The sequence below is a fragment of the Dermochelys coriacea genome, chromosome 2, assembly GCF_009764565.3.
Source record: "Dermochelys coriacea isolate rDerCor1 chromosome 2, rDerCor1.pri.v4, whole genome shotgun sequence".
NCBI lineage: Eukaryota > Metazoa > Chordata > Testudines > Dermochelyidae > Dermochelys > Dermochelys coriacea.
In genome coordinates this window covers 65,036,685-65,055,476 of record NC_050069.1, presented here as the reverse complement: position 1 = coordinate 65,055,476, position 18,792 = coordinate 65,036,685, and the positions used below count along the sequence as shown (strand labels likewise).

The 18,792-nt window shown below is 40.4% G+C and overlaps 1 protein-coding gene and 1 long non-coding RNA gene across 6 annotated transcripts in view; one reads left to right on the top strand and one right to left on the bottom strand.

Moving 5' to 3' along the window:
* The window catches only part of NKAIN3 (sodium/potassium transporting ATPase interacting 3), a 523,429-nt gene that overhangs the window by 496,669 nt on the left and 7,968 nt on the right, over positions 1-18,792 (top strand). Inside the window, exon 6 of one of the 5 annotated variants that reach the window (XM_043507806.1) lies at positions 14,473-14,543. The exons of 2 other annotated variants lie outside the window; for them this stretch is intronic. In XM_043507806.1, the coding sequence (XP_043363741.1) occupies positions 14,473-14,543 (71 nt within the window). Of the gene's footprint in view, positions 1-14,472; positions 14,747-18,792 lie in introns of those variants that run through there. 2 more of the 5 variants (XM_043507805.1, XM_043507804.1) reach the window with 2 other exon arrangements.
* LOC122458675 lies at positions 9,184-13,723 on the bottom strand. Its single transcript, XR_006278816.1, has 2 exons — positions 13,582-13,723; positions 9,184-10,678 (listed from the first exon to the last, which is right to left on the bottom strand). It is a non-coding gene; the product is annotated as an uncharacterized LOC122458675 (long non-coding RNA).

The following is an 18,792-nucleotide window of genomic DNA, read 5'->3' as shown; positions in this document are numbered from 1 at the left end:
GAAGCCACGAGCACCCCTGGCACCATACAATGGATCCACGTCTCATTGACTTCACATCTTTTCTCACTATAATAAACATCTGAGTAGCACTCGACCCTGCACCAATCTATCTGTCATGAACTGTGCACTTATTTGGAATCCGCTATTACATCATCATACCAACTGGAAGACTTCATATGGTTGAATCCTTTTGAAATGCAGTCCTCTAGACTTATGTTTTAATAGAAGAGGATTTTCACCATAAATCAAAATAGTTACCATATTGGCATTATACAGGGATGACCAAGAAAAAGGCTGACTGCCTTTCAGCTGCATTATGTATGACAAGAACCATAAGTATCACAAGACAATAAACATCCTAATTAAACGTATTGAAAGCAGGAGGCTTCTGAAACTTTCAGAACAGTGGCCAGCAGTTCCTAACTTAAACAATCATTAGGAATCTGTGAGATGCTGTTAGTATTATAATGACAGGCAATGAGGAGAAACACAATGTGTCGCTAATGGCTAGTACTTCAATATGCTTGACTGACCATCACAATAGAACGATAATAGGCTTTACTAGCTGGCACTGAGACAATATTGTTGCTGCCTGATTTAAAGCATTCCCCTGGGTTTGGAGTGTTTTTATAAGACAGCAGTGACTAGCTGTATTTTAGGAGACTTATATGGATACTTGTATCTTTCTGAGCTGTCTGTGCCAGAAACCTCCAAAGATTAACAATTGGGTCAGCCAAGAGCATGATGTGCTGTTGAAAATGGAGGCAGGATGAAATCACAGCCCCGGTTTGTCCCCAAGGAGTGCCTTGAGCTGTGACCAAGCGTGGGTGGATTTCTCTGACAACGAATGAAATGCTTTTTTTGTTCCATGGATTCTACAGTTATTGTCTGTCTGGAGATGAAGTGTCTAATCTGTCAGTTCTCAAATGTGGTCTCAGGAGCTCCAGGGGCCCACGGAGCATCTGCTGGTGCTCTGTGAAGAATTGGCTGGTAATATGGTGCTGGCTGCTCCCCCTTGTTTTCAAGTGTTAAATCACATTAAAGACAGTTGAAAATATATAAATATTTTGGTAATATCACTTTTCCATTTAAGCCGTTGCTGTAGTTGCAAATGTTATATGATTGTGAATGGCAGGAGAGATGAAACATGAGATCATGAATGCAGAGGAGTCCATGAGACACACTGTCTTTTGAGAGATGGGTCACCACGTGAAAATTTTTGAGACAACTTTTCTGGAGCTAATCAATGACAACTTTTCTGGAGCTAGTTTTCAAGCCACAGATCTGGTAGATTATTTTTCCTAGTAATCTGGCACCACTGATGAGGCATTGTGTATTCAGCTGGAAGCTGATTGTTTAGATTCATACCCCACATATTTCCTGTGCCACTTTTGCCCTCCTTTACCAGCGCCATCTTGCTAATACAAAGGATGAATCTTCTATGTTGATCTTGAAATTCCTTTGATGCCCTCCCGCCCATCAGTAAACCCTAGTACATGATGCTTATGTATCACAGGATGAACTTGAAATCTAAAATTGCTCCTAGACTAAGCTAACACAATGCATTCTGAAGTAAATAATGAAGACAAACACAACAAGGGCCATTCTGCTCCTTAAATATCCCTACACGTTACTTTATTATTTACACTGAAGAAGTATGCAGTAGTCTCAACCAGCATCAGGATCCAGTTTGGCAGGTGTTGTGGAAACATGTGGATTGATAAATTCCCAGTATTCAGTAGCAAAATCTATGGGAGCTACACAAAATAAAAACCTGTTTAATACTATCAGCACTAAAGACAGGAAGTGAAATCCTGGCCCTGCTGAAGTCAATGGTAAAACTCACATTGATTTCAATGGAGACTGTATTTGACTCTCTTATTCTACTTCAGAATAATGGACCTGTACTATGACTCACCCCTTCAAAAATATCATGACAAGTCAAAAACTGAGAAAAGAAATCTATTTTAGCCTCTGCCCTGCAGGTCAACAGGCAGATTGAATAGAGTAGTCTTCATCTCTGGTTCTAAACTGTCATGCAGTATTGCTGTGCACTGTTAAACAATTGCTAGGTTCTGTCCCAGTAGTGACGAGGAGATGGTACCCAGACGTGCTATAAAAGTGATCCCTGTATAAAAGTGTGGTGTGGAAGATCCTCACACCAGCCAGGAAGGAGTTAAAGAGCTCCTCTGTGCAAAATCAGAGCAGCTGTGAAGCTTGTGAAGCCTTGAGATGGGCAGGTCCTTAGAATGGAGAATCTCTACTCAGTGCACAGCAGCACTCTGAAGGAGCAGAGCTACAACTCAGAGCTCCTTGGTCCCTGGAAGCAAGGGTTTCTGACCAGGAAATGGCTTGAAAACCTAGGTCTCCCTGGCCTGCTCAGAGATTAGATGGGCTGACATTTTTCTCTTTTTTTTCCCCTCTCTTTGGCTCCTTGAAGACCTAGCACTCTGCTTTTTGTGGCCTGTGGCAGCACAATGAGTTTTTGTTTGGACTACTTTAACTTCTTCCCACAAGGGTGAGACACTCTGAACATCTAGAGGACTGTGCCCCAGGCTCTAAAACAGGAACAGTGCCCACCCTTTCCCCCAGGGGGTGCTAGAGAGGTATTGCCTGCTACAATGAGGCTATAGTGTCTTTAATAGTCACATGCACAATAAGGAGCAGGGTGCAGATATAGGATATAGCACGGTGCCATATTTCAGAGGGGAGCCTTGACTCTGGGATGTGTTCCATGGCAAAAAGGAATCATTCAGTTAGAAGAAGCACGCAAGTTGGTAGCCCATTCCAGATCATTATGTGTATATAGGTAGATTGTGGTCAATGACAGGGAGAATGGCAACATTGAAAAGACCCATACACACACACACACACGTTCTAGAAGCTCATCAAGAGAGCACAAGCTACAGGAAAAAGTGAATCAAAAGACTTGGGAATCAAAAGCCTGGTTTATTTTTGCCAATACCATTCTTGCCTGTGGTAAATTATTTATGTATGTCTTCACTGCAGGCCTTTACTCAGGTGTTGGCCCTAAAACCCCTACCATCCATACTGGTTTAAAGTGATTCTTTAAACCAGACTAGTTGACCCAGCTGTGGGATGGGTTAGAGCTCAGGTGCCCCTTTCAGTAGGGCTAGTAACCCACCCACTTTGCAGTGAGGAAGCACAGTGAATCACTGGAGTGCTTGTGGTTGTCCAGTGCCTTCCCACAATTCCCTCTGCATGCCCAGAAGGACACACAAGCTCTCCCACAATTCACTGGGAAATAATCATAAAGCAGCTCAACTTACTGCAGCACAAAGAATCATGAGTCATGTTCCCAGAATCCCTAGCAACACACACAGGTGAGTACACACCAGGGAGGACACAGATTTAATATGGGTAGGACTTTGTGCTGTGGCTGCTCACACCCAGGCTAGGCTAACCTAGGTGTTCTGTTGTAGGTGCCAATCACGCAAGCTACCTCTGCAGAGATACCCTTTGTATTCAGAGTAATTCTCATTCTTTCTTGTGAAACATTAGGACAGTTAGAAAAATATGTTGTGATGCAGAATTTAGCATTTGTTAATGTTTTCTTGCTCCTCTAAGAGTAAAGTGTCACAATGAATTACAGTTTCAACCATCAGAATATCTAGTGATACAGAAATACAGACCCTAGCCTCTAATCACCATTCTGGATGCTGAAAATACACACAAACATGCCCACGCACACATTTCCCTTAGGATTAAATTAGTTTACTGATGTAAAAATAAAAATGTGAGTCTTTTCAGTTAATTGCTTCCTCATACTATGCAAATTTAATTCCTGTTCATTGGTTTTGCTATTGATCAATATATATCTATATCTATATCTATATATATATATATCCCTTCCCTTCAAATATGAATGCAATTTCCTTGGCCCGGGATTGTGCCTTCCTTTAAGTGTCCAAGGGGACACTAATATAATACATAATATTCCTATTCAGGTTAAACAGTGCCTATAGTTAGTGTTCATGTATAGTTTATTAAATATGTCTCCTTGTTTCCCATGTCCACGCATTCCTTCCCCATCCCCAAATACTCTATTCAGCAAGCTTAACATACTGATTTGATTCCAGCTTCCACTTAGCTAATTTAATATTGATCTTGTTGTAGTCTCCACCTACCACCTCCTTGGCCTTTCTGTTTAAATTAAATCTACACTTAAATGGATGTTATCCCAAACCTCAGCTCTCAGCACCTTAACTTTTCTGTTTAAATTGTATCTATTGTTAAATCAATCTTACTCCAGCTTCCATCTCCTGATCTTTTCACTTGACATCACATCTAGGCCTAAGTGGTGCCTGTTCACATCCAGAGCTTCCCCTTGCTTTTCCATTAAAGTTGAATCTGTTTTTAAATCTGTATTTCCTCATCCACTCCTGATCTTTGTACTTTTTCACTTCTAAGTGGCAGCTCCCTTGAGTCTGTTTTCCTTTGTGGAACTTGTACAGTAACTTATCAGAATCCCACCCATCAGTGCAAATCCCGTCTCTCAAAATCTTAATTTTTCTTCCTTTTATGCAGACAGGTTCTTCCAATTTCCAGTCCTCAGTTTAAATCACATCTATTTCAGTGTTACTGTTCTACAAGTGACAGTTTTTGCTATCTGGCATCGGGCTTAAGAACTCTAATTTAATAATAGCTTTCAGTACTGCTTTTAATATTTGATGTGTGGGTCTGGATTGAAAGGTAATTGCATGTTGTGAGGCCATGTGGAGAGCTGAATAGATTATAGAGTCAATTAATCAGGTCTTACACCTAAATTATTCTGATTACACACTGGTAAAGGATCTTGGGATTCAGTAATTTGAATGGTTTCAGTTTAGATGAATTTTTCCATTGCTTCCTTTTATGAATAGCTCTGCATGTTTGATTCATTTAAAAAGCTCATGCATGAATTAGCAATTTAGAATTCTGAGCCTGCAGCTGTAGGCCCCCTGCCCTGTTAAGGAAACCAAGAAATGTAGAGGACAATCTAGCTTAGTTTTAATAAAGAGGAAGTTTCTCATCTTTTTCCTTACTAAGATAACCTTGAAAGTGTGAATCAATCCATACAGGTCCCTGGGCTGAGAGCAGAGTCATTCAATTTTCCAAAAGATCACAGATTATTCACAATTCCTTTGCAGCCCCCCAGGACTATGCTTTGGAGTACAGAAAAAAACATACCCATGAGTCCCTAGTTTCATGGAAAGATGCGGGATCAAGATCAGTTATAGGTCCTAGTGCACCAAGCTATATCAAGCTCCCTCTCAGTCAACTTCTCTGCAGAGCAGCTTGTATGGCCACTGGTCCCAAGGAGCAGTGGCTCAATAGCATGAGAGGTAGCATGGTATATTGGACTAAGCAAGGGACTGAGGGGAAGGGAGATCAGGTGAGTAAGGGTCAGGTGCTGGAGGGGGATGATGATTTTTTTGGTGGGGCAATAAGGGTGCTGGTGGCAAAACTGGCAAAATCTTCAACTGGACTTGGAAATCTGAATCTCATAGGCAGCTTTGAAAATCTCAGTGCTAAATGCCACAAATGAGAAAAGAAACCATTACATATTTCTGAGAAAACTGGCAAGTTGTTCTGGAAAAGAAAGACCTAGGTTTTTTATACTAATATTAGTATTTAGTTAATATTAAATTAAAACAATCAAATGAAAACAAAAGAAATATTTATAGAAAACAGGGACATCACAAAGTATTGTTAGGATGGCTACAATGATAGGACAAGAGAAAGGAGAAGACAAATACGATATATTTAAAATAAGTGAGATTTGAGCAAATTTCTTAGATACAAGTTAACACACCACCTGCCCTGAAAGATATTCCTGTTATAGTAAATGCTTGTTTATGAGTGGTTTCTGTTAGAAGGTTCTAGTAAAAGAACTTTCTTCCACTGAATGACTTCTCCATTTGTGATCTGGGTTTTCTTCTGCAGCTTAACTTAAAGGGATGAGCTATGTCCACTATTCTACACATCCAAAATATTTGGTAAAGCATCATCATTCATGTATTTAATGTTGAAAATATATTGCTCTGGGAGATTCAGCTGTACTGTTACTTAATGTGTATTGGAACTTGATCATAAGAGAAGAATTAACTTGAGAAAATTACCTGACATAGCAATTCGGACTGTGGTAAAACAAAACAATAGCACTTGAGACAATCTTGGCTAAAAAGTAACAAGGAAGGTAGAGAAGTATAATTAGTACAATGATGAAAATTCAGATCATACTGACAAATAACTGAAGCAAGAAGATGATACAAGTACTAAAATCAAAAGGCAAGAAACAGCCTTCTGGGTCCCTCGCAGCATAAAAAACAAGCTTAGAGGAGCAAAATACCTAACTTACAAATTGGCATTGACCTGTAAATGGGATAGATCTGTTCCAGTCAATCTTACCATCTGTACTAAACATTTTAAAAGGGCACCAGGCTTTGTGGCCTCAAAACCAGCAGAGAGATAAAGGTGCACTAATAGAGAACACATATCCCTCATCAGCCTGCAGCAAAAGATCAAAGCGCATCTTCAAAAAGCAGACTCCTAGTTTTGTCTCCCCTGAAGCCAGCCTGGAATTTATCATTAAGATCCTGTGTTCTGAGGTGTGACTGAAGCTGTAATGCAACAACCTTTATATATAACAGTCTCCTTTACTGTTTGAACTAGTGGAGCTGTCCTTTTAGCAGACCAGTGCAACACCAGTATTGTTAGAGCTGCAGGGCATCATTTCTGTTCTCAGTATCATATGAATGTGGTTGGTGGATGACTGTGAGGGTCTATGTTTTTGTATCCACATCCATGCCTGGACTTTTTTTCTCAATTTAACATGCACATTTGCATTGTAGCAATCTCATTATGAGGAAATGCAGAAATCCCAGAGCATTATAAGCAAAGCAGTTAGATCAGGAAGTAAGCAAAAAAGACAAATTCAGTAGTTAGCCAAAACTAGTTCCATCAAGTATTCTTCTTTCCAAGTATCTTACCAGTTAAAATTAGGGAGTAGAAGTTAAAATAGCTGGCAGATATAACTCACACTTCAGTCACAGGCACCACTATATAGTTAGCCTGCCTCATGCCCTATTTTCAACTAATACTGTCTCACCACTATTACCATGATTTTCAAAAGCACACAACTTTCATTGTTTAGAACTGCTTTAAATAGAATTGTCAGCTTTTTACATAAATCAATGACAATCAATGCATTTGTCAGTTTATTTCAGTCTTCAGAGGTGAATTTTTTAAAATTATTTTTACGATAAAACTTTAAAAAAAGAAAAAGAAGGAATTCCAAATATAATCAAGAAAAATATATAACTTGTAATATTTTGTTTGGAAAGTACTTGTGCAAAGCAATGCTACTATGTGGCATAAGTTATAGTCAAATATGTAGAAAAGGATCGGACTCCAACGCCCGTGTTGACTTGCCCTGATAAAATGAGTATGAATCAAAATTCTAATTACAGGGAGAGAGAACTGTAATAATGAAAACCAAAATGGAAACTAGAGAGGGCAAAATAACCTCGGTAAACCCAAGATGTCAGAGTGGAATTCATAGATGGCAGAGTATAGTCTGATAGGATTGGTAAATAAAAGTAATTAAACTTTGTATTCATCATTACAAATAATAAAATGTAGCTATTTACTTAAATCTAAAGAAAAAGTTTCACATGCATGTCAAGTTAGAAGCTAGGAAGGACAACAGACACAGCCCCCTCAAAAGACCATACCTTTCTGAACTCTCATTAAATATAAGAGGCTCTTAAAATTTACAGGTGCTTTGGTTACAGACTTCGTACATAATGGAAACATCAAGAGACAGATAATATAGAAAGAGTAATACTCTTTCAAGAGATTTTTATATGTCATCTCAGTTGAAGAGAGATCCTTAAAGACTAGAAAGCAATCAACATAAAAGCTTAATTTAAGAAAATACTTTGTGAAATTGCACAGCATGTGGTTTAATTTCAATAATGGAGTGAAGCGTTAAGTAGCTTTTTAAAATATGGCTAGAGAACATTTTGCAAAGCACACTTTTATGAGATTAAGGAGGGCCAAAGTGGTCCAGTGAAGGAAAGTTTGAGCCTCACTAACATGGTAACTTCTTTGATGCTCCTTATATCTTATTCTTGTACCCTGTCCCATTCAGTAGTGAAGATCATAGTTAAAATGACTCTAGTCTTAGTGTCCTCCAAGTGTACTCAAGACAGAACATTTCTTCAGTGTAGTCATGCAAAGAAACACCATCCGAATAGTATTCAAGTGTCAAAATATGAACACCCAAAATTAGGAAGCAAAGTTTAAATATGGGCTCTATCTGTCCTGCCCAAGACTACAGAGGCAATCCAATATCAGAGCAAGGAATATGACTCTGGAAAGCCTTTTAAACCCTGAAATCTCTCCCTCCAATCCCAAGTAATCAAAACCATTTTAAAAAGTTGTTTCTAATAATTTTCTGTCCCCTGTTCTTTCCTTGCCCCTTTTGTCTCACCTGGTACTTTTTGGGGACAGCGAAACAATCATATATTCCTATTGATGTTGCCTCTGATCTTCCTTCTTTACACCTCCCTACTGAACTATTTCCACTTGTAATAGGGAGGCAGTTTCTAGGCTCCTTCAGAGACATGCAGGGTTTTTCTGTGAAACCCCCTCAACTCAGGTGCTAGAGCCGAGTATAAAGATGCAAAATAATTACTGTTGGCCCATGCTGGTAAGTGGATCTGGTTAGCTCAACCCAGGATATAAGAGTGGAGTGTCTCTTGAGGGCAGAGGGAACTGCGGGGGAGGGAGGAGTTGCTCAAGGGAAATCCTACTTGCAAAGAAAGCTTAGGCTGAGGTTTATACTTAGTTGGTGTCAGAATTACAAATAATTCAGACCTGAAAATGGAGGTAAATTTGAACCTTATACATGAGTCTATCACACCAATTTTATACTCATGTAACTGTATTGGCTTCTTCTTCCTAACAGAGCCTCTTGAGGTCCCTTATTGAATTTGGGTTCTTTTCCTAGCCAGAGTCCACTACCTATCCAGTCATGGTGACCAACTTTCTACTAAGTATATCTTGCACAATTCATATGCTCTTTCATGAATGAACACCATTGCATTAACACACACATTCATAAAATCATAATTCAAACAAATTCCAAATAATGCAACAAAACACACTACACAGAACTATGGATAAGCAAAATTATACTTTATGTAAATGACACCTGCCAGTAGCTTCTCTAAAGGGGCAAGCAGAGAGTAACATTACTTTAAGCCATCAATCTGTGGGGCTTAAACAAGTATAAAGGATCTTCTTGATCTTACCTTCTCCAAAGTCATTTCAGGCTGAACTACTCAACATGGTGTTAATGTGAAGATCCTGCAAGAGCACAGTATGTATTTTGCATATGGATGTTCTGCTTACACCTCCATGTTCAGCCACACCTAAAACTTGGTAACTTTGAAAGGAAATATTGGTAATATAACAATGGCCTGACAAGCTATGGCAGCTATATAGAATCATAGAATTGTAGGACTGGAAGGGACCTCAAAAGATCTTTTAGTACAGTCCCCTGCACTCATCCTGCAGAGATCCTGAAAACAGCAGGTTACTGTTATGGGCTATGGCCAAAGAAACTATGTTTTGTAGGATAATAATCTTTTCAGACCCCTTTTCTTATCCTTCTATGATTTCCTCCCAAACCTGAAAAGAAATTTTAGTTTCAGCACGAGGGAGAAAGCAGTGAATTAATAGCAATAAAACATATATGGATGTCCACTAACCAGCAAAGAATAGATCTTAACATTATTAATGACAGCAGGAGCACCTCCTTGGGCCCGCAGTATTTTACACTCTTCTCGCTGAGGGAGATTGACAGCCATTCCCCCCTAGTACAGCCCACGAGTAAGTGAACATCATTTTAATAGACTGCCCATAGTAGCAGTCAAAGCAGTTTTGCAGCTTTCAAGCTCAGCACGAATGAAATCTTAAAGAATGTTTCAAACTGGCCATTAAGCATCCGGCACAACCACAAAACTGAGGCAACACAAGGAGAGAGCAATTCCCTGGAAATATGGATCATGTTTTGCAGCCATCTGCAGATAAAATAACTAGTTTCCTCTATAACCAGCAATTATCTGCAGGGTGCTGAAAATTCTCTCCCTAGTTTTCTAAGTGTATCTCCGCAAGAAAGTAGTTAATGACTGGACTCCATGCAGTGTTCTTTTCTAGTGACTGAATATCACTACTGCTAAACTGTTTTTTTTAATGCATAGGATATATGACTGCATAGAAAATCAAATGATATTTCCATAGAACTTCCATATTCATGATGTAAGTGGCTCTCTGGATTAAAGCGTATTATAATAGTCTTATGGATCCATAGCAGGTATTGCCTATAATTCATTAACCAGGCAAGAGATAAGTAAATCAGTTATTCATTGCCATCTGTACGTTTGTTTGTTTTTCTTGGGGGGGGTTCTACATAAAAGCTCACTGACGCAGAAGCAAAGGGTTTTGTTTGATAGACGTTTGACTCCTACAGCCAAACCTGAGTTGTCTCTTGTAGCTGGCTGGTACACAGAAATATTTCTTTTCTCAGGCTGAGAATAGAAGCTCAGATATCTTCATAGTTAATGGCTATCTCTTCTTTGCTGTTTCCATCCTGGGAATCAGCTGAGACCTAAGTAAAAAAAAGCAGGTGAGATCAAATTTCTAAAAAATTATTATATGAAAAATAATTATAATTAAATAACTGAAAATTAATCTTTTATAGAGAAACTACATAAAGAGGAATTATAATCTGAAAAATTGTCATCCAGATCTATGTAAAACACAGCTTATAAGGGAAAAATGACATTTTCCTTTGTTGTCTCATGTGATAGACCTGTTTCTTGTTTTGAGAGCTATCTTAATATGATTCAAAGTCAAGTCCATTCATATTTATAGGAGAAGGCTTTTGTAAGATCATGTATGTATGGCTATGAATAGCAAAGAGAAACATTCAGCTAGATATTCATCTCATATCAACTCCTAGTTAATATCTGATATCTCCAAATTTGCATGACATGTGATACATTATTTCATATGTCAGGCAAAGACTGGCAATCAGTGTTGGCAATCAGTAATATTCATTAGCCTCATTTTCTACACAAAAGTATATTAGGGAAAGATTAGCTGGTTTATGTTCTCCTTTTGCTTATGGATGGAGATTGTTTGTGATTGGTGAGAGAGGAATTGTGTGTGATTCTGAAGAGGTGAATTATCCAAAAGAAATGTATTTCCTAAGTTCACGTTTCCTTCCTAGGAAGCTGTAGTGTTTGAATATGAAAAATATTTTGTTTAGCAAGATATGCTTATAGAGTTATGGCACCTCACCCATCACATGACCTCAATGAGTAATAATCCTTCTCAGGGGGTTGAGAAGGCCAGGCTGGAAGACCACAAGGAGATTGTTACTTTGAACATAATTTCTTCTGAGAGGTCAGTTGGTAGTTGTGTACTATGTTTGACTCCTACACAAGAAATAGCTGAAAATGTCGACAAACAAAAGGCTTTTAAAAGATACATCCCACTGCTGCTGTCTTTCACTCTGGATGTTTGTATTGTATTTTGTTATAAGAGTCTGAATAAAGGTTGAAAAGTAAAACAAATGCCGTACAGTGGAAGAGTGGCAGACACACTTTGGCTGGCACACTGACTGTCTTAGCTTTTTTCAATATGATGTGATGCTCAATTAGCTGTGAGACAATGGCCTAGTGGCTAAGGCACTAGACTGAAACTCAGTATATCTGGGTTTAGTTCCCAGATAATTAGGGCCCTACCAAATTCACGGTCCATTTTGGTCAATTTCGTGGTCATAGGATTTTTAAAATCATAAATTTCATGATTTCAGCTATTTAACTCTGAAATTTCACCATTTTCATTGTAGAGTCCTGACCCAAAAAGGAATTGTTTGGGGGACTGCAAAGTTATTGGCGGGGGGGCTTGGCGGTACTGCTACCCTTACTTCTGCGCTGCTGCAGGCAGCAGTGCTGCCTTCAGAGCTGGGCACCTGGAGAGCGGCAGCTGCTGGCTGGGAGCCCAGCTCTGAAGGCAGAGCCGCCGCCAGCTGCAGCATGGAAGTAAGGATGGCATTGTGTGGTATTGCCACCCTTACTTCTGTGCTGCTGCCTGCAGAGTTGGGCCCTCAGTCAGCAGCCGCCATTCTCCAGCCGCCCAGCTCTGAAGGCAGCAGCACAGAAGTAAGAGTGGCATGGTATGGCATCACCACCCTTAGTTCTGTACTGCTGCTGGCTGGGACCTGTCTTGAGACTGGGCACCCAGCCAAAAGCCTCTGCTCTCTCAGCTCTGAACGCAGCACAGAAATAAGGGTGGCAATACCATACCATGCCCCCCCTAAAATAACCTTGCGACCCCCCACTGCAACTCCCTTTGGGGTCAGGATCCCCAATTTGAGAAACGCTGGTCTCCACTGTGAAATGCGTATAATATAGGGTAAAAGCACACAAAAGACAGATTGCACAGGGGAGACGTGTACCAGATCCGATCCGTGATGCATTTTTCATGACTGTGAATTTGGTAGGGCTCTATAGATAAGCTAATAAGGCCCAGATTTTTAAAGTATTTAGGTGTAGTGCCCTCAGCATTGAAACTCCTCACTGATTTAGAACCCTAAATCTCATTTAAAAAGGAATGTAGGAGTTTAGGTGTCTAAATCCCATTGATTGTCAGTGGGATTAAGGCTTCTAAGTCCTTAAAACCCTTTTGAAAATGAGATGCAAGTGTTTAAATCAGTTAGGTATTGCAATGCTGAGTGCCTCAATGCCTAAATACCTTTAAAAATCTGGTCCCAGCTTCCTAAATTCAATGGGAAAGCCCACTGAAGGCAAAGGGAGTCTTCCCATGGATTTCAGTGGGCTTTAGATCAGCCCTTAATCTCAGTTCCTCATCTATAAAACAGAAATAACAGTGCCTTCTCTGTCTGTCTTATCCTTGGTGTACACAACAGAGTTATGTCAACACAAGGCAGCTTATGTGGATCTAACTCTGTAAGTGTCTACACTAAAATGTAGCTCCCATCGATGTAACTCACCCAGTACATTGACTTAACAACTCCATCTCCAGACAGGCATAGCACTTTGGTTGATGTGGTTAAGGTGACACAGTGTCTGTATAGACACTGTGTTACTCACATTGCATGTTGGTTGTCAGTCCCATGTGGGGCTGACAGCTGGAGCCCCTCCACCGGGGCTGACAGCTGGAGCCCTGCTTTACTATGTGTCTGTACAGTGCTTAGCACAGAGGGTTCTGATTTTATTAGGACCTATAGATGCTACAGAAATACAAATAATAGTAAAAAGAAAAGGAGTACCCGTGGCACCTTAGAGACTAACAAATTTATTAGAGCATAAGCTTTCGTGAGCTACAGCTCACTTCATCTAGTGATTGATTGAAGAATCCTCATGTGAATTGAGCACATCAGCACTGGGGATTGAAAAGGCAATTCCAGACAAGAACACACTCTTCCTATCACACACAAATTCAGAACAAAGAAATGTTTTCCCTGAAGCAGTTGAGCTGTACCTTTCTTGCTGTTTTCCTGCTACTGGATGCCCAGAGTAGTCTTGATATAGCTGAATCTCCACCCTCTGAACTCAGTGATGAGAAATAGGAAAAAATGTGGCTTGGCGTAGGTGTTGGAACTAAAGAACCGGGGTAAGAACGAAGAGCTAGAAGACACAAACATAATTATTTCAACGAGAACTCATTTATAAATGACCACAAGAAGTGGAATTAGTGATCTCTCAAATGCAGATATTCTTCCATTATTTCTGATGTAGAAATCTTGAAAGAAAAGGCGAGATGCTTTCTCACAAGATCACCTGCCCGAAGAGGGTTGTTCAGAGACGCCTCTGCCGCCTTTTGATCTTCACTCATCACTTTAGTGCCACAAATAAAGGGACAAACTCCTCTGCCTGTCTCACATATGTAACTTCCATTGATTTATATATGTTTAACTGCAAGCAGAAATTGGCTCACAGGGTCCAAAACCTTCACTTCTTTCCCCACCCCACCCACACAGACACACTTCCATAGGGTTTTGATCTGAGCAAGAACTGCTTGATCAAATCCCCTGGCAATAAAAGACCACATTACCACAATGTGGCTTCCACTTGCACACCGCAAACACTACCATCCCCTTTGGAAGCATGCAGGCACTAGAGTGCACAGCCTTTGGGTCCATGATAGACTAATGTCTCCCTGCACAGAATTAAACAGACACAAAAGGAGGTTGGGTTAAGGCCCCTCTGGAAACGAATCTCACAATATTTTTCATTTACATGTATGTTTCTTCTCTGTGTGTATGTTCTTTATTGCTATTATTATTTATTATTCAGATCGTTTTTCCATTTTTAATTCTGTTTGTGTGTTTTTGTTTCCATTTATTCATTTCTGGAACTGTTGTATTTTCAGTTGATTTCATAGGTGGACTTGACACATACTGCTATCGGCAACACCCTCTGGAACATGTTGAGTTAAAGCCTGTAAAGCCTGTAAGTAAGGTTTCAGTCATACGGACAATATTAATCCTTCTAACTGGACTGAAAGCTACCCTGCTGCTCAAATAGTTTTGACATGAGATTACTAATGATTTCATTATAATTTACCACTAAACATGCTAAAAAACTCTACGCTTTTACATCCGCCAAAGCAACGATGAGTGGATTTTTCTCATTTTATTATGACTTATTTGTTTTTACACTATGTAGCTTTGGGATTGGCATCAGTGGGTTCAGAAACATTGAAGGGAAGAAATTCTTCTCTGCCAGCTGTGAAACAGGAATAGTGTAGGTATATTGCTGCTACTGCCGCAGTGCCTAGGCCTTAATGCAATGACCCTTAAAGGAGAGGCAGAAACTCTTATTTTTGTCCAGATTTGGCTGTTTACCGAATGTGTTTCATAGTCTAATCTGTAGAAAATGACTTGCTGAGCCAATGCAAGTTCACCAAGATAAATCCATGGAGCATCACTAAAACTCAATTATCTTTTCACCACAAGTGATTTGCTTCCACAATTAAAATGCCATTGTTTCCATATTTTATTCAAATAAAATATTCTCTAGTACATAAAAGACACACTTCCAAAATGTTCCTTTTGGGGTTTTTTTTTTGTTGTTTTTATTTTTTTGTATTTGGGGTAAATTTATGCACTAGCAGATGTTAGCAATGCATCAGTTTGGCAGAAGCTCAGATACCTTCAGATGAGGGACACTTCAAAGTACATTTGCAAAATAGATCACTTGAAAATTCTTGTCAGGTGTTTTTAAATTGCTGTCCTGATCCTGTGTGTCATGAAATTCACATCAGAATCTTTCATGCATAGTAAGATGAAGCCAAAGTGCAGCTGACTAACTGAACTTAATGTGACACAATTTACTGTGTTTTAGCCAGCTGGTAAGAGAATTAAAGGTTACATTTTTAAAACTATGTATTTAGAACGTTTTCACAAGTTTACAAATTCTTGCCATAGAAATAACTGAAACAAAACAATCATTATAACTGTTAGTTTTTGTTTAGAGATGCATTATACAGGTATATAGTTATCAGACCTTTCTAATTAACAGGGTATCACCATGTTATAGAGTGAGTATCATTACAACACTTATGTTGTTTCTAGTGATTTTATTAAATTGAGCAAAATCACTATATATACATATTTAACAGACCAGGTATGTCTATCAAATATTCATATTCAAAAAAATAGATAGGTGTGCTGTCTTTTCTGCAGGTGAATGTACTTTGTCTGAGTACTGAATAAAAGGTAACCAAATATCTAAATATCTCTCTGTCCTCTGTCTTTTTAAGATTGTTTTTGTTTTCCTGGTGTATGTGTTGGGGGATTGGAAAGAGATCTAGGGGGAGACTGTTAATTTAAAGAGAACTGTTACTAACACAGTGTTTGGGTTGGACATTTGCTCCCTGAAATCTGAATTGAGTTTTCATTACTCTTAGAATGTTGTCAACTATAAATGTTCACTTATGTGCACCAGCATTTGGTTGTAGAAATGTACATGAGCAATAATGTTTCAATCTTTTTTAACGTTACAGAGAGACTATATAGTATGGAATTATGAAAGCCCCAAAAGAATAAGAAACAATTGCAATTTAATAGTGTGGGAGTGGAAGAAGTTAAGACAAATTAATAAGGCAAAGTACTGATCCATTTATGATCATATTGCTAGGATCTGCATTTACAAAAGTATTCCACTAAGAAGGTGTCTACACATGGAGTCATTCTGGAATAACTATTCAGGATTAGCTACTCTGGAATAACTATTCCTGACTAACTCCAAAGATGGACTCTCTTTTCTGGTATAAGAGTGCCTTTTTCCGGTATAGCTTAATCCATTTCGGATTAATCTAAACTCAAACAAGGTATTCTTATTCCTGAATAAGGGTATCCGTGCTTGAAGTTAGTCAGGAATAGCTTTTGTGCTTTAAATTCACACTCTACCTTGAAATAACTTTTAAGTGCAGATAAGCCATAAAGTAATGCTTTTGTTGCACTGTGACATGAGAGGAATGGCAGGGGCATGGGTTTATTAAGTACACTGATTTATTAAGTACCTTGCTACACTTGCAGATGTAGAGCGCTGTGAGTTAAACCAGCCCTTGGAGCGCAGTATGGAAAGCGCTGCAGTGTGTCCACACTGACAGCTGCAGTCGTGCTGGTGTGGCCACATTTGTGGCACTTGCAGTGGCATTGGGAGCGGTGCATTATGGGCAGCTATCCCACAGAGCACCTCTTCCCATTCTTGTGCTGTGGCTTGTGGGAAGGGGCGGGGAAGTGCATGGCATTCTGGGTCCTGTCCCAATGCCTTATGATGCATTGGTTTGCATCTCAGCAATCCCTGTGCTTCCATCCACATTTGGCGCCATCTTTCAACGTTTTTGTACTGCGTACGCTCTCTTTCCTTTTGGTCTGCGGGAATGGATCCTGAAGTGCTGAGGAATATGCTGATGAGTCTCGCCAGCTCTTCATGTTTGGCAGTCGAGTTACTTCTTAAGCTACAAACTGACAGTGAGGAGTCTGACGATGATATCGACTCGAGTAACGCATATGACATGAGATTGCTTGTGGCATTCATGGACATGCTCACCACTGTGGAACACTGCTTTGGGGCTCGGGAAACAAGCACTGAGTGGTGGGATCACATTGTCTTGCAAGTCTGGGATGATGATAAGTGGCTGCAGAACTTTCAGATGAGAAAAGCCACTTTCATGGGACTGTGTGAGAAGCTCGCCCCATCCTGTGGCACAAGGACATGAGATTGAGAGCTGCCCTGATGGTGGAGAAGTGGGTGGCTATTGCAATCTGGAATCTGGCAACACCTGACAGCTACCAATCGGTTGCTAACCAGTTTGGAGTGGGAAAGTCGACCGTTGGAATCGTGTTGATGCAAGTTTGCAGGGCCATTAATCGCATCCTGCTCAGAAGACTCTGGGTAACGTGCATGACATTGTGCCTGGCTTTGCACAAATGGGTTTCCCTAACTGCAGAGGGGCAATAGATGGGACACATATTCCAATTCTAGCACCAGCCCACCTAGCCTCTGAGTACATTAATTCGAAGGGGTATTTCTCTGTGATTCTCCAGGCGCTTGTGGATCACCATGGGCATTTCATTGACATTAACACAGGCTGGCCCGGAAAGGTATACGATGCACGCATCTTTCAGAACAGTGGCCTGTTCAGGAAGCTGCAAGCTGGGACTTTTTTCCTAGACCAGAAGGTCACCGTAGGGGAAGTCGAAATGCCCATTGTGATCCATGGAGACCCCAGTTACCTTTTAATGCCATGGCTCATGAAACCCAACACAGGGAGCCTTGACAGCAGCAAGGAGTGGTTCAACACCAGGCTGAGTTGGTGTAGAAAGACTGCGGAGTGTGCATTTGGCCATTTAAAGGGCTGCTGGTGCTCTCTGTATGGAAAGCTGGACCTGGCCGATGACAATATCCCCGCGGTTATATCCATGTGCTGTACCCTTCATAACATTTGTGAAGGGAAGGATGAAAGATTCACTCAGGAATGGAACTTGGAGGTTCAACACCTGGAGGCTGAATTTGAACAGCCGGAGAGCAGGGCTATTAGGGGGGCCCAGTGCGGGGCTTCAAGGATTAGGGATGCCTTGAGGGACCAATTTGAGGCAGAAAGCCACCAGTAATGGTTGGTGCCCTGCAGTGGTTCCAATGTTAGTAGGAATCTATGCTTGCTACACTGACTTGCAGTGCCCGATGCTTTCCTGGGCTAACATACCTTTTACTTAATGCAAAAATAAAGAATGTTTTCAAAGCCAAAAAAGCCATTTATTTAAAAATGCTTGAGAAACAGAAAGGGCAATGGGGTGGGATGGGGAATGGTTCAATCACAGATTTGCATATGTCCTGTTCTCATACTCAGCCTTCCTGTCTAGGGTGTTGTGCAATAAGTGACTGGCTAAAATGCATGGTGATGGGGGTTGAGTGAAGTGGGTAAGGGTCGTAGTTTGCAGGACTGGGTGGTGAAGCTACAGGTGTTGGAGGCAGCTGGTGGTGATAAGAACCTGGATGTTGGGGAAAGTGGGTTGGAGGTGACATGGGGGCACAAGGGAAAGAGTTTTGGGACAAGGGCTGCAGGGAGGGGCGGGCACGGTAGTGCTCCGCCTGCCTGGCTAGGAGCACCTGTATTGAGTCCGCTTGGTGTTCCATGATGCTTATCAGCTGCTCTGTGTTTTGGTGCTGGCTCCGCATTCTG